This window comes from Manis pentadactyla, chromosome 9 (assembly GCF_030020395.1).
Source record: "Manis pentadactyla isolate mManPen7 chromosome 9, mManPen7.hap1, whole genome shotgun sequence".
Lineage (NCBI taxonomy): Eukaryota > Metazoa > Chordata > Mammalia > Pholidota > Manidae > Manis > Manis pentadactyla.
The window spans coordinates 101,644,288-101,667,278 of record NC_080027.1 but is presented as its reverse complement, the minus strand read 5'-3'; the positions used below and the strand labels follow the sequence as shown (position 1 = coordinate 101,667,278).

General features: G+C 35.4%; 1 protein-coding gene across 4 annotated transcripts in view; it reads right to left on the bottom strand.

Annotated features, from left to right (window-relative positions):
- The window catches only part of SUCO (SUN domain containing ossification factor), a 102,577-nt gene that overhangs the window by 17,149 nt on the left and 62,437 nt on the right, over positions 1-22,991 (bottom strand). For 3 of the 4 annotated variants that reach the window (XM_036918465.2, XM_036918467.2, XM_036918470.2), the window contains 7 exons: positions 19,056-19,124; positions 18,213-18,306; positions 14,304-15,464; positions 11,166-11,253; positions 8,833-8,937; positions 7,172-7,326; positions 6,599-6,690 (listed from right to left, as the gene is read on the bottom strand). In XM_036918465.2, the coding sequence (XP_036774360.2) occupies positions 6,599-6,690; positions 7,172-7,326; positions 8,833-8,937; positions 11,166-11,253; positions 14,304-15,464; positions 18,213-18,306; positions 19,056-19,124 (1,764 nt within the window). Of the gene's footprint in view, positions 1-6,255; positions 6,345-6,598; positions 6,691-7,171; positions 7,327-8,832; positions 8,938-11,165; positions 11,254-14,303; positions 15,465-18,212; positions 18,307-19,055; positions 19,125-22,991 lie in introns of all 4 variants that reach the window. The other variant, XR_008999344.1, reaches the window with a different exon arrangement.

Sequence of the window (22,991 nt, the reverse complement as noted above, 5' to 3'; positions counted from 1 at the left end):
AAAACTTTCAGCAAAATGGGAATAGAGGGCAAGTACCTCAACATAATAAAGGCCATCTATGATAAACCCACAGCCAACATTATATTGAACAGAGAGAAGCTGAAAGCATTTCCTCTGAGATCGGGAACTAGACAGGGATGCCCACTCTCCCCACTGTTATTTAACATAGTACTGGAGGTCCTAGCCACGGCTATCAGACAAAACAAAAAAATACAAGGAATCCAGATTGGTAAAGAAGAAGTTAAACTGTCACTCTTTGCAGATGACATGATACTGTACATAAAAAATCCTAAAGAGTCCACCCCAAAACTACTAGAACTGATATCGGAATACAGCAAAGTTGCAGGACACAAAATCAACACACAGAAATCTGTGGCTTTCCTATGCACTAACAATGAACCAACAGAAAGAGAAATCAGGAAAACAACTTCATTCACAAGTGCATCAAAAAAAAAAAAAAACCCTACGAATAAACCTAACCAAAGAAGTGAAAGACTTATACTCTGAAAACTACAAGTCACTCTTAAGAGAAATTAAAGGGCACACTAACAGATGGAACTCATCCCACGCTCGTGGCTAGGAAGAATTAATATCGTCAAAATGGCCATCCTGCCCAAAGCAATATACAGATTCGATGCAATCCCTATGAAACTACCAGCAACATTCTTCAATGAACTGGAACAAATAATTCAAAAATTCCTATGGAAACACCAAAGACCCCGAATAGCCAAAGCAATCCTAAGAAAGAAGAATAAAGTAGGGGGGATCTCACTCCCCAACTTCAAGCTCTACTATAAAGCCATAGTAATCAAGACAATTTGGTACTGGCACAAGAACAGAGCCATAGACCAATGGAACAGACTAGAGATTCCAGACATTAATCCAGACATATATGGTCAGTTAATATTTGATAAAGGAGCCATGGACATACAATGGCGAAATGACAGTCTCTTCAACAGATGGAGCTGGCAAAACTGGACAGCTACATGTAGGAGAATGAAACTGGACCATTGTCTAACCCCATATACAACAGTAAACTCAAAATGGATCAAAGACCTGAATGTAAGTCATGAAACCATTAAACTCTTGGAAGAAAACATAGGCAAAAACCTCTTAGACATAAACATGAGTGACCTCTTCTTGAACATATCTCCCCGGGCAAGTAAAAAAACAGCAAAAATGAACAAGTGTGACTATATTAAGCTGAAAAGCTTCTGTACAGCAAAAGACACCATCAATAGAACAAAAAGGAACCCTACAGTATGGGAGAATATATTTGAAAATGACACATCCGATAAAGGCTTGACGTCCAGAATATATAAAGAGCTCACACGCCTCAACAAACAAAAAACAAATAACCCAATTAAAAAATGGGCAGAGGAACTGAACAGACAGTTCTCCAAAAAAGAAATACAGATGGCCAACAGACACATGAAAAGATGCTCCACATCGCTAATTATCAGAGAAATGCAAATTAAAACTACAATGAGGTATCACCTCACACCAGTAAGGATGGCTGCCATCCAAAAGACAAACAACAACAAATGTTGGCGAGGCTGTGGAGAAAGGGGAACCCTCCTACACTGCTGGTGGGAATGTAAATTAGTTCAACCATTGTGGAAAGCAGTATGGAGGTACATCAAAATGCTCAAAACAGACTTACCATTTGACCCAGGAATTGCACTCCTAGGAATTTACCCTAAGAATGCAGCAATCAAGTATGAGAAAGATCAGTGCACCCCTATGTTTATCGCAGCACTATTTACAATAGCCAAGAATTGGAAGCAACCTAAATGTCCATCGATAGATGAATGGATAAAGAAGATGTGGTACATATACACAATGGAATACTACTCAGCCATAAGAAAAGGGCAAATCCTACCATTTGCAGCAACATGGATGGAGCTGAAGGGTATTATGCTCAGTGAAACAAGCCAAGCGGAGAAAGAGAAATACCAAATGATTTCACTCATCTGTGGACTATAAGTACAAAGGAAAAACTGAAGGAACAAAACAGCAGCAGAACCACAGAACTCAAGAATGGACTAACAGGTACCAAAGGGAAAGGGACTGGGGAGTATGGGTGGGTAGGGAGGGATAAGGATGGGGGGAAGAAGACAGGGGTATTAAGATTAGCATACATGGGGGGGTGGGAGAAAGGGGAGGGCTGTACAACACAGAGAAGGCAAGTAGTGATTCTACAACATTTTGCTATGCTGATGGACAGTGACTGTAAAGGGGTTTATAGCAGGGACCTGGTATAGGGGAGAGCCTAGTAAACATAATATTCATCATGTAAGTGTAGATTAATGATAACAACAACAACAAAAAAGGCAGTTCCTGTGTGGTAACCTCCAATGAGTTCTACACAAGGGTATAAAGGGCATATAAAAGTGTAGGCAAAGGGCCTGTTTGTGTTTATACAGAGGATCAAAGCCTAATTTGGCTACCCCAAAAATCAACTAAGATACGATATGAAAAAGAACTTCCAACATCAGCACTCTCTGGAAGACTCATGCCAGAAGATGATCATCAAAAAACCCCAACAAAGATCCACGCATTGCTACAGGTGTAGATGCACTCATCCCACCAGTTCCTGGACTTGCCATGGGTATGAAGAAGGAGATATCTAAGCTGGCATGTGCTTACAGTAAAACAACAAATTTGACTGGATCTATACTGTTGGAACTCAACCAAGAATTAGGAGAAGTGCAAATTGTAGCGCTCCAAAATCTTACAACTACAGACTATTTACTGTTAAAAGAACATATGGGATGTGAACAGTCCCCAGGAATGGGTTGTTTTAATTTGTCTGATTTCTCTCAGACTGTTCAAGTTCAGTTGGACAATATCCACCATATCATAGATAAGTTTTCACAAATGCCTAAGGTGCCTAACTGGTTTTCTTGGTTTCACTGGAGATGGCTGGTAATTACAGGTATGCTTTGGTTATGTAACTATACTCCTATTATGTTAATGTGTGTGCGCAATTTAATTAGTAGTTTAAAACCTATACATGCTGAAGTTACTCTACAAGAAGATATGTCAAAGAAATAATCAATCTTCCCATGTTTTCTTCTGCCTGCTACTTCTATAGCTTTTCTTCTTCCTTCCTAATTACAACCCTTAAATAGAATTCGTGCCTCATATCAAATTTACCGAGTATCATAATTCTTCCAAGTGGTAAAGATACCTCAAGACAAATGCTGGACATAGAAGCCACAGGGCATAAATCTGCAAAGAAGTAAAAAGCTAACCTTTTCAAACAATAAGGCTTCTCTCTCACTTACCAACTTTACATTTCCCTGTATGGCCCCGGAAGATGACTGGTTAGCTAGAGACGGGTAAGATTCCTCAAGGGAGGAACAACCTAAGACAGGCACAGTCGCAGGGGGGTCATCAGGTGACAAATTGGGGATCAACAGAGGTGAGGCTTAGAACCTCATCCCCCTGTTCTGAGAGAAATCTTCTGCATACGTGGATGTTTTATTGCCCTTGTCTAGCTTGGATTAACACATAGTCTATAGGCACACACCTTATCATCTACATTTGCTCTCTTACAACACTAAACTATGTTTTCTACCTTTATCTTGTATCTACCTACCACTTCAGCATTTTATTAAAAATAATAATAATAAAGATAGAAATGTGGTATCCACATATAAATCAAGTATAAAAATCAAATGAGTATTCATATTTGACCTGTTTATAGTTCATAATGCATGAGCAAAACCGAAAGTTTCTGTGATGACTGCCCTTGTACTGTTCACCATGTAACTTATTCACTATGTAAGAATTTGTTCTCCATGTAAGAACTTGTTTGTTATGCTTCAGAAGATTGGAGACTGACGAAAATTATGCTTGGGGTGGATTAATGATTGTGCATTGAGCATTGACTCTTCTATACAGAATTTTATTGTTGTTAACAACCATTTGATCAATAAATATGAGAGATGCCCTCACAAAAAAAAAAAAAGAAGTGAAGGACTTGTACATTGAAATCTACAAGACATTGATAAAAGAAATTAAAAGATTCAAACAAATGGAAAGGCATCTCATATTGACTTGAAGATTTAATATTATTAAGATGTCCATTCTATCAAAATGACCTATAAGTTCAGAATAATCCCTATCAAAATTCCAAAAGCATTTTTTTCCAAAACAGAAAATGCACCTGAAAATTCATACAGAATCTCAAGGGACTTCAATAGGTAAAACAATTCTGAAAAAAAAGAATGAAGTCAGAGGACTCACACTTCCTAATTTCAAATATTTTTTGCATTACAAACCTACAGTGATCAAAACAGTGTGGTAGTGTCTTAAAGACAAATAGACCGATGGAATAGAAAGAAGAGCCTAGAAATAAACCCTCATACATATGGTCAAATGATCTTCAACAAGGGTGCCAAGAAAACTCAATGGGGAAAGGAGAGTCTCTTTAACAAATGGTGCTGGATATCCACACGCTAAAGAATGAAGCTGGGCCCTTACCTTACACAACATACAAAAATTAACTCAAAATGGATTGAAGACCTAAATGTAAGACCTAAAACTATGAAATTCTGAAAGAAAACATAGGGAGAAAATTTCATGACATTGAACTTGGCAATCATTCTTTATATAGACATCTAAAATACAGGCAACAAAGACAAAATAGACAAATGGGACTATGTCAAACTTAAAAACTTCTGTCTATCAAAGGATACAATCAACAGAGTGAAAAGGCAACCTATCAAAGGAACAGTATATTTGCAAATCATGTGTCTGATAAGAATTAATATCCAGAATACATAAAGAACTCCTACAATTAAATGACCACAAAAAATCAAATAACCTGATTTAAAAAATGGGCAAAGGACTTGAACAGTATTTCTCCAATGATGGTTTACAAATGGCCAAAAAGCATATGAAAAGACGCTCAACATCACTAATCATCAGAGAAATGCAAATCAAAACCACAATTGAAATATCTATCACCTCACACCCAGTAGGATGTCCCCTATTACATATTACATACATACATATATACATATATACACATATATACATATATATAAAAACAAGTGTTAATGAGAATGTGGAGAAAACCAGAATACTTGTGCACTGTTGGTGGGATTGTAAAATAGGGCAACCACTATGGAGACCAGTATAAAGGTTCCTCAAAAAACAGAACTACCATATTACCTAGCAATTTCACTTCTGGTTACATACCCAGAACTGCAAGCAAGGTCTTTTAGAGCTATGTGCACACTCATGACACAGCAGCTCTGATCACAATAGCCAAGAGGTGGAAGCAAGCCAAATGCCCATCAACAGATGAATAAATAAAATATGGCATATCTGTACAACGGAATATTATTCAGTGTTAAAAACAAAAGAAATCCTGTCACAGAAATGCATACATGTGTTCACCAAAGATATGTAATAGCCTCAAACTGAAAATAAACCAAATGTAAATGATATCTGTAATATGGAATATTATACAGGAATGAGAATAACAAACTACAACTATATTCAATGACATGGTGAATTTCACAATCAACAAAATTCACAAAGTGACTCCCTGGGGTAGGATAGACAGTGACTAAAAGAACATAGTCAAGTTCTAGGGTGCCAGATCATGTTCTGCTTCTTAATCTGGGGGCTGATCACACAGATGTGTTTGGTTTGTGAAAATTCATCAAGCTTTGACTATGATAATTATACTTTCTTGTATGTAATACTTCAATTAAAAGTTACAGTTCTAAAAAAACCTATCAGCCAAAAGAAGAAAAACGTAAGAAAGAAAAAAGTAGGAAGGAGAAAGAGATTTATTAGTCCTGAGTACACACACATGTAAATGGGGTAAGCTTGTAAAGCTTTGTGATAACAGTAAACCAGTGAAGCTCAGGAATGATTACTTGAATGGTTTAATCAATTGAAACACGGTCTGCTCAGTAACTAAATCCTAAAGAGAAAGAGAAAAAAGCCAATGATTATTAAGAAAGCACTCCTAATTGAAATAAATAATTAATTTGGTTATTTTAATGTTGCTGTGAAGGTCAGTTTCTTAATAAACACTAATTAAAGCAGTAAGTATAAAAGTACTAATATAGGAAAATAGTCACTCAGTACACATCCATTCATTTAGGTGTTAAGTATTAACTGAGGGTTAGACAATGGAAGGCTAGTACAGACCCTGGACTATGAAAAAAGAACAGATTTTTTTCCACAAAGTGTGTCACAGACCTAAACTGGAGACAGAAGGGCTCCTACCTGCACAGGAAGAGGAGGCAGATAAGCACAGGATGCTATGGAAGCACTCAGGTTTTTCATATCTGTTGAACTTTCTCAAACATCCCTTTCTAAAAAGAAATACTTCTAAACAGGAGCCATGTGCAAACAAAGCTACCAATGGCTAATTAAACTAAGCCCCCCTCCCCACCTTTGGGCTTTTAGGAACAAAATTACAGTGTGAAAATGATAAGGTGGCTTTGACAGAGCACAAACACAAAGGTGATTTATACCCATTATTCTGTGGCAGATGGTCTCAAACACAAGAACTAAGCTGTATTTGTTTTTATTTATATATACATATTACATATCCACAAAAACCTACCTTCTTTGCCAGTTAACTGTAGAGACTTGGATCTGATGAGTGGGAATGAAGTTCTCCTTTTCAAATTCATATCATCATAGGAAGAGAAACACCTAACACATTCAAACAAATCAACATAGGGCACAGTGAGTAAACTACATGTGATTTACCTGTAGTTGGAGCTAGGTGAGGCTACATGCCACACAGGACTAATGTCTAAGGTAATACTCCAGTTAATTACCAATACATGTAAAAAAAAAAAAGAAAGAAAAATTAAAGGATCATTCTCTAAAACATGCTATATTAAAATACCTATTCTTCCCCTTTCAATTCCGCGTTCAAGCATCTTTCACAACTAACATATTTCAAGAGTTTTTAGGCACTTATTATCAGTGTTTTCTCTATTAAGAGTTCATGGAACCTTCCAGGCACAGCACTGTCTCACTAGTTCCAATGATGTTTTTAACATTTTGGTTTCAAGATAATCATATGGGGAAAGAAATTATCTCAGTATCCCTGTATTTGCTCAAGTTTCTCAAAAATATAAGAAGTACTATAAAAAAAGAAAATTATAAAATATAATGCTGATGTTACCTTTTAGGGCTTGGATACTGATTACTTTCAGGAAATTTTGAAATATAATCTCCATCAAATTGAGAGGTGTTTCGACAACGCTGCATACAAAGCATCAGTCCCAAGACAACACAGAGAACCAAACATATGACAAGGTAGCTTTGTCGATCTGAAACCTGAAATTAGAAGAGGGTTTAATAATAATAATTTGAAAAAACATACTAGGAAACAACACAGTGGAGTCTAAAATTCATAGGACAAATCATCTTAAACATCTTTTCAATGTGCTTCAAAACCATAAATACAGGGCGTGCTCCTTTAAAATGTACTACTAAAGCAATGTTTTTTCTTTTTTCCCCCCAGTTCTTTGAAAAATGTCAAACCTATGGAAAAGTTTGGAAATAGGAACATATTATCCCTTTTAGCTATGTCCAGAAATTGTTAACATTTTGCCACATTTGCTGGTCTTTCCATTTGTACTGTCTACTCATGGAGAAAAAAAAATCCTGTTCTTACCTAGTTTCCCATCTTATAGAACTGAACCACCAATCACCCAGTGTTTTTTAAAGCCCAAAACCTGGGGATCATCCTTAATTCCTCGTCCCATATATCCAATCTTCCAGCAAGGCTTGTCTTTCTACAAAGTATCTGAAAAATATCCTTAAAATATCCTGAATTCAACAACTTCACACGGTCCCACTTCTAAAACCCTAATCCAACCCACCTTGCCTAGCCCAGGCTACTTACTGCAACTGTTTCCTAACTGGTTTTCTCCCACTTACACTCTTGCTGTTCCCTAAGTAGCAATTCTCCACAGAGCAACAGATGGCGAGATGTTTCCAAGTGCTGTCAATAAGACAATCCATGTCACTTTACTTAATACCTTCCAGTGGCTTGCAATGCTTAAAATAAAATTCAAATTCTAAGTTGCCTAAAAAGGCTACAGGACAGGGCCCCTGCCAATACCCTGAACTCTTTTCCTAACCTCACTTGTCTCATTCACTCTACTCCAGCCACACCAGCTTGCTTTAGACCCTCAAACACATCCCACTGTTTCTAACCGCGAGCGCTTTGCCCTACGTTTGTTTTGACCCCAGGCCTTGTGTGGCTGCTCACGCCTCTTGACCTCTCAGTTCGAATCCCACTTCCTCAGATTAGCCTTCTGGCATCACCCCAGCTAAGGCAGTAACTGCCACCGCACACGTTTCATTCTCAACCCCACTGTCCTCCAATATTTACTCTGTGTATCCTTCTCTACGCTAGGAGAGAGGGCCCTCTGAAGCCAGGGACTATTACTCACTGATGTATGCCCCAACCTGTGCTGCACATATACTGGTTGTTCAATAAATACTTGAGAAATCAGTAAAAAAATTTTGTCAAGCATTTTGGACTAAAAATGAAGTATGTGTTGTAACTATCAATGGTTTGCAAAAGTCCTATTACAATTGCTTTATAACTATTTTATGTAAGACCTAAATAATGAAAGCCATGTTTTCCAAAAGATGATGATGATGTATTTCCAAAACTTTAAAATGCCACATTGTGGTACTCTGAAAAAGTTCTCTTACATGATTATTTTGTTTGGTTAAAGTGTTTAGATACCATGTTCTTAATAAGCCTGCCTTTATGACACCCTCTGTATATGCAATGTGTCTTACAGTACCAGCAGCTGTAACAGTTACCTCACGTCTCAGTTCTGCTATCGTCATTGATAAGTTTGAAACAAGCTGGGTCATGTTGGTCAGTTGTGCCTGTAGCAACTGGATGGCTTCGGTCTGCCTCTGATCCTATGATAAAGGAAGAAGTAAGTATAATTTTCTTTGCATTTTATGTGTATATTAGTTACAAGTTCAAGTAAAATAATCTGGAAAAACTCTTAAGTTCCTCAGGGGGGAAGTTCTTAATGCATGAATATCATAAACTTTGACCAGAAATTTAAATAAAAAACACTTGAAATATCTGAGACTGTTCAACCCTCCTTCCCTTCCCCCAAAGAAAAGATTTTGCTACTCATTGCTACATGTAGATTGTTGTCTAACAGAAGTTAATAAATTACTTTTCATGTTAACATGGGCTCCATATGTATGAGCATATAACCAGCTATATGCATAACAGTCATTTTGTCAAAAATGTTTTTAAACCAAAGCAGCTGGCAAAAAGACATGCAGAAAATTTTCTGAAAAACTTTTTTGGATATAAAGCAGGCTCATGCCAAGAAGGTGTTAAAAGTTCTTTTAAATAACATATTAAAATGAAATTAGGGCATCACACAGTCAAAACTCTGCAGATGATCATCTAGTCAATGCTAGAATATCACCAAGGAAAGAAATTCATCAAAAAACATCCATCTTTCCAGTTCTGAATTTTAGAAACTTGTATAATCAACAAACATGTCTTTATTTAAAATATCATTTGTATGCATATCTTGGGAATTATGCACACACAATGATGGTTATGAACCTTTATTAGATAAGACTGTACTGAATAAGACTGAAATTTTCAACTTATTAGTGGGGAGAAAGAAAAGATGGCAGAAAGCAGTCAAGGAACTCTTACACTAATTGAGGACTCTGTATACAATAGCTACATAACCATTTATTATTCTAGATGTATGTTTTTCAAATTTAGATTTTAAGTATGTTTTAAGTCACAACCGTGTATGTGTGATGGGGAGATGGACATATAAAACTGTAACAAAAAGTGTCACTTACTCCCTCCCTTACTGTGATCACTAGTGCTACTTCCTATCCTACTTTATCTTTAAAATGCTGCAAGTGACTTATTACATTTTTCTTTTGGTTATATTTGACAAACACTGATAAATTCTAGACAGTTATAAATACTTAAAGGACAAGCTATTAAATGTAGTGAGTTGTTTAATACTTGTAATGAAGAGTTACAAGATTACTTAAAAGTACTTAAATAAGTCTTTAAGACATAAGGCACAGATGTTACATATAAATCAAAGAGAAAATACAGAGGGGAAATCACTGTATTAAAATTACTAAATACACTATGTCCATGGTCAGAAGACTTAATACTTTAAGATGTTCATTCTCCAAATTGATCTGTAAATTCAATACAATCCCAATCAAGACCCAAACAATTTTTTTTTCTTATAAAAACTGATAAATTGATTCCAAACTCAATTTTGGAAAAGAACAAAGTTGGAGGATTCACACTACCTGACTTCAAGAATTGCTGTATCGCTATCACAATAGTGTGGTATTGGCATCAAGACAGACAGACAAATAAATAGGACAGAAAGAAACCCAGAAACAGACCCACATATATATTAATATGGTCAACTGATTTTTATCTAAAGTACAAAGGAAATTTGGTAGAGAAAGGAAAGTTCTGTTCAACAAATGATGCTGAAACAATAAGACATTCATAAGTTTCCTAACACTTTCCTCCCCAAAAAGGAAATTTGACTCACAACTTGCAACATGTAAAACCTTAAAATGGATCATAAACCTGAAGTAAAACTAAAACTATAACACTTTAAGAAGAAAACATAGCAAGAAATTCTTTGTGACTTTGGGTTAAGCAAAGATTTTGTAAAGCAAAGAAAAACTGGATAAATTGGGTTCATCATGGTAACAGACTATAAAAACTTGCTAATAAACATACTTAATCATGCAATACTGAAATCTTTCCTTTAAAATTAACAAGATGGGAATGGCCACTATCACCAGTCCTACTGCACAGCTCTACACAAGAAGTGGGGAAAGAAAGAATAAATCTAAAAAATGTAAGTATTAAAAAGAAGAAAACAGAGGCATTCTTATTCTCAATCAGTAAGATGACCTACATGGAAAACCACAAAAGATTTTAGAGTTTAACAAAGTTGCATAAAAGGCCACTGCATTTCTACACACAACACACACAATAAATCTCATTGTATGAGTAATGCTTCAAAAAAACTGCTCTAGAGATCCTTCTCCCCAGCAATATTCTACAAAATTCAGAGGGAATTTATATAAAAAATAAGTAAGGCATGAAGACGACCAACCTGCTCTTCTGCTATTCTTGAAGTATTCTGAAGTTTTACTATTGTTTTATTGAAAGCCTTTTGCATTTCTTCCATTTGTTTTCGGTACCTGTGGAGTAAGAATTGATTTAAATAAGCCTTAATTTCTTCTTACTTATTTTTTTTACTGGAAACTCCTCTGATTTCAACATATGAAATAAGTCAATATTTCTGGAAATGCCCCTTACTGAGGCCTGTGCAATACAGGAACCTGAGGTCCCTTCAAGTATTTGCTACCTCAACATCAACTGCATGCATCTCACTGCCATACAAGATCAATTTGTCACATACATGGCTAATTAATTAACTGCAAAGGAGCTAAGCATATACTATGGAGAAAAGACAGTCCTTCAATAAGTAGTGCTGGGAAAACTGGACAACCACACACAAAAGAATGAAACTGGACCACTTAACGTAACTTACATCATACACAAAAATTTATTCAAATGGATTAAAGACTTGAATGTAAGACCTGAAACCATAAAACTCCTAAAAGAAAACATCAGTGAGCTCCTTATTAACACTGGTGTTGGCAATAGATTTTTGGATTTGATACCAAAAGCAAAGGCAACAAACGCCAAGATAAATGAAAACCACATCAAACTAAAAAGCTTCTGCACAGCAAAAGAAATCATCAACAAAACAGAAAGGCAATCTACCAAATGGGAGAAAATATCTGCAAATCTTCTATTTGATAAGGGGTTAACATCCACATACATAAAGAACTCATTAAAAACCCCATAGCAAAAAAAGCCCAAACAATCCAATTAAGAAATTGAGAGAGGACCTGAACCGACATTTTTCCAGTGAAGACATACAGATTGCCAAAAGGTACATGAAAAGGTGTTAATATCACTAATTGTCAGGGAAATGCAAATCAAACCACAGTGAGGTATCACCTCACACCTGTAAGAATGGCTATTATCAAAAAGACAAGGAATAACACATGTTGGCAAGGAGGGAGGGAAAAGGGAACCACTGTGCACTGTTGATGGGAATGTAAATTGGTGCAGCCACTATGGAAAACAGAATGGAGGTTCCTCTAAAAATAGAACTACCACATGAGCCAGCAATTCTACTGAGTATTCATTTGAAGAAACCAAAAAATACTAACTCAAAAAGATATACAGCCAGTCCCTGACTTAGGATAGTTCAACTTTCAACTTGCAACAGTGGGAAAACGATATGTATGCTGTAAAAACCATACTTGATTCTGAATTTTGATGTTTTCCTGGGCTAGTGAAATGCAGTACGATCCTCTGTGGTGAGGCTGGACAGCAGCAGTGAGCTGCAGCTCCTCCCCAGTCAACCACACCATCACAAGGGAAACAACTGATACACTTAAAACCATTCTGTCCCCATGCAACCATTCTGTTTTTCACTCTCAGTATAGTATTCAGTCAATTACATGAGCTATCCAGCACTACAGCTTTGCTTTAGATAATTTTGCCCATGTCTAGGCAATGCAATGGAAGTGTTCTGAGCACATTTAACGTAGTCTGGGCTAAGCCATGATGTTCAGTAAGTTAGCTACATTAAGTGCATTTTTGACTTATGATACTTTCAATCTAACGATGGATTTCTTGGAACATAACCCCATCCTAAGTTGAGAAGATGTGTAAGCACCCCCATGTTCACTGCAGCATTAGGTACAACAGCCAAGACATGGAAGCAACCCTTAGGTTGCTTAGGTCCACTGATGAATGAACTTATCAAGAACATGTGGTACACACATACAATGGAGTATTTTCAGCCTTTAATAAAAAAGGAAGCCTTGCCATTTGCAATAACACAGAAGGACCTTGAGGGCATTATGCTAAGTGAAATAAATCAGAGAAAGACAAATATCATATGATCTCACTTATATGTGGAATCTTACACATACAAATTCAAATTCATAGACACAGAGAAGAGACTGGTGGCTGTGAGAGGCAGGGGAAAGAAGTGGGCAAAATGAGTGAAGATCAAAAGGTATAAATTTCTGGTTATAAAGTAAGTAATGGGGATGTAATTTACAGCATGACAACTATAGTTAATACTGTATTGTATATTTGCAAGTTACTGAGAGAGTAGGTCTTAAAAGTTCTCATCACAGAAACTCGTAACTGTGGTGACAGACGTTAACTAGATTTATTGTGATCATTTCACAAAATACACAAATATCAAATCATTATGTAGTACACTTGAACTAATATGATGTTACATGTCAAATACATCTCAATTTAAGAAAGATTTATTAAAGATTTCTGTAGTTCACTTGGAGGAGCAGATGGGGATGGAGTGGAATGAGATGAGCAGGTAGCTAACTAAGTGGGCACATACTCACACACACACAAACACGATTTGCTAATAAATTATACATATGGATTAGGAAGAAATCCCCCTAGGATATAATGACAACCTTAGTGACATCTCATTAGTAGCACTGTGACCTAAGAGGAATAGGAAAAGGTAATATTTCAGAAACTCTGGACACCAGGTGGTTACAAAATGTTGGAGAAGCCCTCAGGACACTGTGCATTTAAGGGATAAAAAAGAATAAATAGGTTTTTAAAGATGGGGAACAGTGCCTGGATTCTTGATCACTGCATAAGCACACTGGTACTGCCTCTGGCACTTAGGAGCACAGGGCATAAATCCTTACAAGAGCCAGGACTCTAGGACTTGTTTGAAAGAGTACAGATGTTGCCTAATCATCCACTGCAGTCCATTCTAGTCTTCATTTTATTTAAACTCTTACGTGACACCTTGTAGAGTTCTATCTACTAAGGGCTTTAAGGTCCACAGACTGAAATTCTTCCCTTGACTGCTCTGGGAATCAAAGAGTTAAAGTGGCTAAAGTTGAGCCATAGAAAAAGGAAGAAACTGATTACAGATGATAATTCAAACTTGTTATCAGCCTGATAATAAAGATACTACATCACTCAGTACTTTTGAAAAACAAAGTCAATTCTTTTAAGTCACTGATCAACATCTAAGTAACTTTCAATCTCTCTCCAGCTAAAACAGTGTTTACTTTGTATCATGAGATAGTTAAATCCTCTCCTCTCTAGTCAGATCATACTCTGCTACTTAATTCACTGTTCAAACTGGACTGTGCTAATTTGTAACAAGGCTTACCTTTGGCTAAGCTCCTCCAGATAGCGACCGCTCAGAGACATATTAACTTCTAAGGCTTTAATACGATTATTAAGTCTCATAAATACTGACTCCTTTTGGTTTGATCCATGTACAAGATTTCCATTAGCATATCCTAGATCTGTAGAATTTTGCAATTCAGCATAAAAATCTGTAGCTGTCCTCTGTAATCCTCTTAAAAGGGCATCTTCTGGAGACTGTTCTTCCTCTTTTACTTCAGGTAATGAAGAAGAGTCCGTAACAGGAGTCGAAATTTGCTTTGGTGTGTCAGCTATGTTAATTTTGGCTCCCCCATCCTCACTGTCTGGCACAGCAGCTGTGTTTACAGGTGGCACTACTGTTTCAGATAGCTTTGTGATAATTTGCAAGGAATTTATGTCTTCTTTTACAATATTATCCATTACTTCATTAAGTTTATTTGTTTCATAGATCACATTTGGCTTCTCTACAGAAGTAAAACTCTCAGACTTTTTTTCTGTTTCATTATCAACCCCAACAGAACTCTCTTGGGGAATCACTTGTGATGGTGTATGTCCTGCCTCATATTTAATAGGCTCAGATACTTCTATTTTAGATAATGAACTGATTTCTGGAGTAACATCTAAACGAAGAGATTGAGAAAAAGTTTGAGGATGGCTCGGTTCAAGTTCAATCGCATCTACAGTGTGATTAATTAAATCAGATTGGTGCATACTACTTAAGTCGCCTACAACAGTTTCAGCTTCCTTTTCCTTACTCTTAATGTCCAATTCTCCACTGGGAGGCTGTAATTCTGAAACATCTACTTTTTCAACAGGAAGCAGTAATGGTGGTTGAGCTGAGAGAAGATCATCTTTTCCTTTACTCACAACAGTTCTGCTGCGTTGCCGATAAAGAGCAACTCTAACTGAACACCATTTATACATGTATTCTGAAAAACTAGAAATACAACAAATTGTAGTCAGTTCACTGCAGAATATTTGTGTCTCTGACTCAAACCACGGGGATGATTCATCCTCCTGTTCACCACTACCCAGAAGGGTCACAGTAGATGGGCTTGCCTCCTCTTCTTCCTCTTGAACAAGCTGTACAATGGGTCCCTCTTTTGGAGTATCTGGTGATGGCAGCTCTGTGTCACGTATGTGTCCTTCAGTGGTTATGAACCTAGAAATACATATCATAATACAAATCACTTACTTAGAAATCTAAAGTTGAAATTATATTTAAGGAAAATAAAGGATCATACAAAAAATAAAAAGGCTGGAAAAACAGAACAAACTCAAAAATTTTTTGATGTATCTTTCCCCTAAAAAGTATTTTCATTATTAAAACAAGTATTATTCAGAAATGGTAACAGAAAAACCATTTATCAAGTGACCAGCCAGATGACTCAAACAACCATATAGACCAAATCAAACTTGCTTTTCTTTAATCTGTTTAAATTGTTTGTATGTGAATACTTCTCCTTACTGAACATCTTATGTACCTTCTCTCCTATAAATATTCACCAAATCTTTATAAGCCTCATTACTTCTTATATCAAAAATTGAGTTACCCAAGTCCCAGAGCCAGAACGAGAATCCAGGACTCTATTTATTAATGTATTTTTGTGCATGAGTATCGTGTTTTCAAAAGGCAGCTAGGTTTCTCAGATAATTTTCCTATGGATGACTTGAGGAATTCCATCATGGCATTATAGACACAGACACACACAATTATGTGCTTTAGAGGAAAGAAACATATCTCCCCCTTGCCTCTCTCTAAAACTATCTTAATACTATCTGGGCTAATTTTCTATTATTTACAGCCAAAACACTTAACCACTTTAATGAAAATCCTGGCTAATGATAAACTAATAGTGCCACTATCTCAATCCCATATTTGGGCTATGGAGCACGTGTGTTCAATAGCAGAGAGTTCAAACTCTCAGGCGGATGGAGCTGGTGGGAACAATGTTATAAATACCATGTCTGTGGTTCCTTTCAAGATAAAGATAATGAATTTCTGGGTGTGGCCCTTACAGCACAAGGCAATCTGAATGAATACCAAACAGATATGTCTTCATGTACAAATGTTCCTACTCTGAAAAATTACTAATAATGCCAGGAAATGTCTTCAAATAAAGACTAATATCATAACAGCAAAGGCAAGAATAAAACAGACAATACCTGAAGGCTGGATTTTCATTTTGTTGACAGTAAAATAGTAAATGGACCAAACTAAAACATAACTAAGCCATGCTCCTCTAAATAGACAATACAGATTTAGATATATAGTCTCTAATGATATAATTTACATATTCAAGTGGTATAAATCTTATTATTTACCAAATAAATTATAACAGTAAAAAGGAACAATGTCTGAAAAAGGGGAGAAAGGAGAAACTAAGCTGAATTAATTTGGTAAAAATTAAGTTAAATGCCATCTATATACACCCTAGTCAAGCTGTAAGTAAAAAAAATTCAAACCTTGGAAAAGAAAGTAAGTCATTTTTTCATAGTAACTTTAAGAGTGATACCCTATCATGGATTCTTTTATTTCATAATTTTCTTCAGGAGATTGCCATATAATTATCAAAAAGAAGACAAACATACGTGAAGAAACATTAAGGAAAACAAAATAAACAATTATGCAAAAATATCTATTAAACACTAAACTAATACAGAAAATTAAAAACTGCTACACTGCTACATTAGTCTGATGTGATCTATCTTTCAACAATGTTAATATATATATGAAGGGCAGGGTGAATGCATATATGAATGTTACGTGTATAAAATAAAATTAGTTTCATTTGTTTTTGAAAACTTAGACTTACTATGTTGCTGTCTTCAGCTGTTAACTGAAGAAATCTAGTTATAAAAATGCGACTAGCCATCATAGCTCCACATAAGAAACAGCTCCACATTAAGAATGCCTCTATCCCAAAGAGACTTAGAATCTTCTAGGAATCAGTGACACAGAATGCTACATTTTCTCTCTAATGATCCAATATGTATTTTTATTCACATTCTGGATTAACAGACTGTAAATATATCACTGTGTCTTTCAAAGCACAAAAATCTCATTTTTTAATTAGTATGGTACTTGGAAACTACAGCTCAAAGCACACCCATTGTAGGTTTATTACATATTATCTTGAACTAACTGTTTCATGTTCAAGTATCTTATCCTGTTAAGTAGAATTCCTCTGAGATAAAGGGCTTTGGAAGTTTCACATTAAGTCTGTATACTGAAATATACATAAATTAAATATACAGTAACAATACCCAATTATTCAAAGCATTATGAGCTTATTTATTATAGATAAGAAGTAGAGGTGCCAGAAAACCTTAATCATCTCTGGGAGAAAAGACCATAAAAATGAGGATATTTTATGTTATCTGCATATATACAGCCCTACTCAAAGTGTTCCCACTGCAACTTGGGGAAAGATCCATATCATTGGAGAAAATGAGCACTGTAATAAAAGTTTGCTGTGTGGCAAACACGTAATTTAAGAACCACTGTTCTAGGCATTTCAGATACCCTTTATAGCTTGCTAGGCAAAGCACAGATATTTAATCAATGCTTTTAAATCTGAACTTAATAAAAAAAAGTCTTTAAAATTTGTCCACAAACCTATACCTGCTGAGTTAGGTTAGTTACTTGCAATAAGGAAAATATTCAGTGTTGTGAACAGTAAAAGTAAAACATAGTGTCTAAACAACAACCACTTGGTCTGGAGTGAAGTGTATTCTTAGAACTCAAAAGCAACTCAAAGATGTTATAAGTGGCTGTGGAATGTCTCTGCCCTATGATTCAGTGCTTTTTGTAGATAATCATTTCACACACAAATCACAAGTACCTTTTTATATACTAGTACACTTAGCTCTCCATTTTAACAGAACTCTTTATTGCAATATAACTTACTCAGGTGATGGAACAGGAGGAGTTGAAACAGGAGGTGAGTCAGTCATTTTTGGTGCGGTTGTGGCAGTGGCATTTGCAGATGTACTTTTATTTCCTATTTTAAGAAAGATGCCCAAGTTGAGTTTACTTTTAAAAAGCTATACTATGTAAATATTTCATGCTAACAAAGAAGTTTAGTTTTGGGGGGAGAAGAAAAATATCAAATAGATTTGTTACTGCAGACTTTGGTTTTTGTTTTATCTAAGTTCTCTTAGAAAGAAATGATTGCAGAAAGTCAGAACTATAAATAATGCATATTCTTTCTCAACTTAGATAATTAAGGCAAGGTAGATAACTATGAATTCTGTGTTATCTTACATGACTAATATGCCTTCCAAACCCCTGAAAAAGTTGCTAAAGAGAATGAGAAGAAATATATGGGTCACTTGAAGTTTTTACTTTTAACTAAATATTTTTTAAAAACAAAAAGGCAAAATTGTTTCCTCTTGCTAGTAATAATTCTTACTTGGCATTCTGTAAGGAAAAATGTCACTTTCTAAGTTGAGTAGCTGTTTGATAAATAAAAGCATACTTGAAGTGCCATTAGAAAAACAAAACCTCAGGAAAGACAGGAGGGATAAAATCATTACTTCTACAGCAAAGAAGAGTCAAAAGCAAATTTATGAACTTTACCTAGACAGGATCCTATAAACAATGAATAACAGAAGATTGGTAAGTTCCTTTGGGTTATTTTCTATACTTCTAAATGAAAAATCAAATTCTTGGCATTTTAATTTTAATTTTCCTAACTAGAAAGACCCTGGAATATCAGATATTTAAAAGACCCATAAAATGATTAGATACCTTCTGTCAGGTCTTCAGTTTTTGCTCCCAGAATATTAGCAGCAATATTCACCATATTTAGAATGGCATCTAAAACAAAATTCAATCAGAAAAAGATACCAATACACCTAAATAGTCTGATATATCAGAGTCAAAAAACCATTTAAATGGTTTTTGCATTTTTGGGGGACTAATTATCTTTTTATTCACTTTACTGTGGAAGTGTAACATAGGACACAAATTTCAGCCAAAAAATATAAAGCATAAATCTGAGTTTTTATGTTTAGAGGAATTTAAAATTTAATTATACTTTTCTTTGTAAAGCTTCCCCAAACCTTTTACCAAAACACTATCTTCAGCATATTACAAAATTCAAGTATAATTCAATATATAGTCTGTCCTGGGACAGGAAGAAGTATGACACAATCAAAACTTGTATTTTACAGAAAAGGCTGTTTTTCTTTAAAAAGGTTCTACAGTTTAAAATAAAAATAAAAAGGCTTGAAGAAATAAAAGGTTTTCCTAAGCAGGTGATTATCATAGGTAAAACAAAAATGGGAAGATTATTATGCAAAGGTCAGCTGCAAGACTTTACTTTCACCTATGAACATATAATATCGATTGTTAACATGGTTAAATCCCAAACTGATACTGCATGGAATTAAATTTATATCATGACTTTTAACAAAGTTTTATGGATAAAAAATTACAGAAATTCTTTTGTAAATTGAGTAGGTATGGGCATGGGCAGATGTATTATTAAAAGTCAAAGTTATAAAACTCCTAAGTATTGTAGGTAAAGCAATCTGTATACTTGCTAATGCTGCCTCTCTTTCCAAAGAGTATACTGGATGATGAGTAAAGTGGTACAATCCTTAAACTCTATAAAAATAGCCAAAGGTATATGAGGAACACAAAATTAGCAGAACTCCCTAAAAAGCTGGTGCTGAGAATAGGAAGCTGCTTCTTTCTAGTAACTGACATAATTTCAAGAGAAATTAACTTCCATCCCCAATTTAATCTTTGATATTTTAGAAGTTAATTTAGCAGTATCAGGTGTTTTTCCTATTAAAATACTAAGATCTGCCAGGGGCTATATATTAAGCCTTATCAGTTGTTTCCACCTTAGTTTCCTCTCCTACAAGAGATCCACAGGGTTTTCATCACACTTCCAATGAAAACCACAGATGTGAAAAGAATGTGAGAGGAAAAGCTAGCACATAAGAAGGTTGGGAACAAGTCAAGCACTGTCACCTGAAGCTGATGCTGTGAACAGATGCTTCATGGGAGGAGAGAGGAGGAGATGTTAGACTTTTAAAAGGGAAAACTCAGTAGACAGTTATAAACTTTGACCTATACATAATTACGATTCCACGATCTCAGAGACAACAAGGAATGCTACTTCACTTCCAATCATTAGTGTAACAAACAAGAGCTTTATATTTTGTGTTTTAAATGTCTAGAATTATAGGTCAACCCTGCTCTTTGACCTAGCAAATTGGTATATAGAGAAGGTGTCTTGGTTCTTAGGCTAAAGAGATGCCTTAGAATGAGATAAACACTGGAACACAAATTCCATATTTCCTCACAAGCTAAGATAAAGTAGCAATGGAAACTCTTATTTCCTCATAAGCCCACTTTTAAGGTCAATCAATATTGCAACAGTAGTATTTGATCCTCTACTTTGCTGACTAAACTTTGGTGAAAGCTGACTGCTTCACAGAACCCAAATTTTGGAATAAAGTCTATACTCTAAAGGTCTTATACTTCAAAGGATGACCTTAACCTCAGATTTAAAATTTTCTGGCATTTAAATTTTTTTTGAGATAATAGATATACATATTTTTAATAATGTGAATACCTTATCACATTCATAGTTCTGAGGAAAGAGTCCTCTCAACAAACTAAACATCATCTGAGACAAAAATCACACCCAAGGGAACTTTTCATATAAGCACATAAATCAGAGCATCTCTTCTGTTTTCTTTCTAGCATTTTTTTTTTTCAGTTTCAGTTCAGCAGACACTAACGCTACCTGTCAGTGGGATACAGGCCTACAGGACTGGGAAGCAGGTGGTAACAGACATTCTCTAGCCAGTTTTCTCTGAACAAGAACTATTGTTATCTTTCATACACCCAAAACAAATTTCTCATATTTGGTAACATATTACCTAAGCTTTCCTTTTCCTTTAAATCTGAACTTTATTTCTCTCTCTCAACTTTTCTTTTGATTCATTCCAACAGAGCATTTAGTTCTGTGTTATTCTCTTTTTGTGTTTTATACAATTTTTTTTATTAAGGTATTATTGATATACACTCTTATGAAGGTCTCACATGAAAAACAATGTGGTTACTACATTGACCCATTTTATTGAGTACTCCCCAAACCCCACTGCAGTCACTGTCCATCAGTGTAGTAAGATGGAATTTAAATTTTTGGCATTTATTGTTAAAGAATTAAAGAAAAGAACACATTTTCTAATCTGTTTAATGAAGTAGCTTTAGAATATTATTTTTTAACCTAAATTTTAATACTAGGACCTATAATAAAGATTCATACTATCCATCATTTTAAAATGACTATCATCATTTCAGGGGACCACTTAATAACAAAAGAAAAATTTGGCAAATTTCTACTTTCTCAGCCCTTCTAACCTATAAGAAATCATTTTGCTATGTTCACAAACACTGCAAAATGTAGTCTTTCTTTTTTTGTCTTTTGAGGGAAAGCAGTTTTGTGAATATTCTATTCTGATTGTTCTCAATTTGTATCCAAACACATGACAGCGTGTTGTGATAATCTGGCCACTACACAGCCTTCAGAATAGGCTAAAGTAATAATATGGAACATAGCGCCAAACTAGATACCTGTCCTTAATTCCTCCTGGATTAAGCACCTCCTTTATCTTTGAGTTGGACACCTACTCATCCTATCTCATCCTTTAGGAATGAAATTCTCCTGAGGACCAGGTATCAACATGTTACACTCAGTCTCCAGCACAGTAATGGCTCTTTTTGATATAGAAAATTACCTATGCTACAGCATAAACAAAAAAACTATTTCCTCCCATATATACTCAGCTATCTCTGCAGCATCCCATCTTCAATCTCTTTTCCTTCTAAGACCTTAAAATATACCCATTAATAAAAAAACACTTTAATTTAAAAGAAAACAAAAACTATTACTTTGTCTTAAACATATACACAGAAACCTGGCCTTCAGCAAAAGATCAGGTGACTCTAACAAAACACAGACCACATTCAAGAGTAAAGGCAGATGTGCAAGAGTATCAAAGTAGGAAGTAGTATGGAAGATCCACATGACAAGGAAAGCAGTGATATGAAGAATTTTTGTTGATGTAAAATATTTAAATATTCGGGTTCAAGAACATAAAAGATTCAGGCAGATGAGTTGCCAGAACTGGCATATACACAAAGCCAAGAATGCTGCTCTGATAGTAGTTTCTCACTTTTTAGCAGTTAAGTAAGTTATATAATATCAAGAATGTCTACATATGCAGTATGCATGCTCTTTGAGGACCAAGTCACATCAAAAGCTATGTATTCTGGTGTAATATACTTCCTATAACTACTGGTGATTATTTAGTCAAATTTGGACATTCTAGTATAGAATTGCTAGACTAGCTCTTTGGTCTGATTGCACTGTTATTTACTCTTTAAAATTACCACATGTTGGAGGTGTTAGCTAGGTCAGACTCAAAACAGTCCAGACCTTTTCAGAGAAAACCAGAAGGACACCAGTACTGAAGGAAGCAGTGTTAAGTCACGCCTGCAAGCTTTATTAACTGCAAAGTCTTATAACTCAGTTACTACTGCCTTTCTTGTTCTGAAACTTCAAGAGATGGAGAATTTTCAAAATCCCATTTTCCATGCTTAGGCTGGGTTGACATCCTCCCACCCATCTTGTCTCACTACACAAATTCTTTCAACAAACAT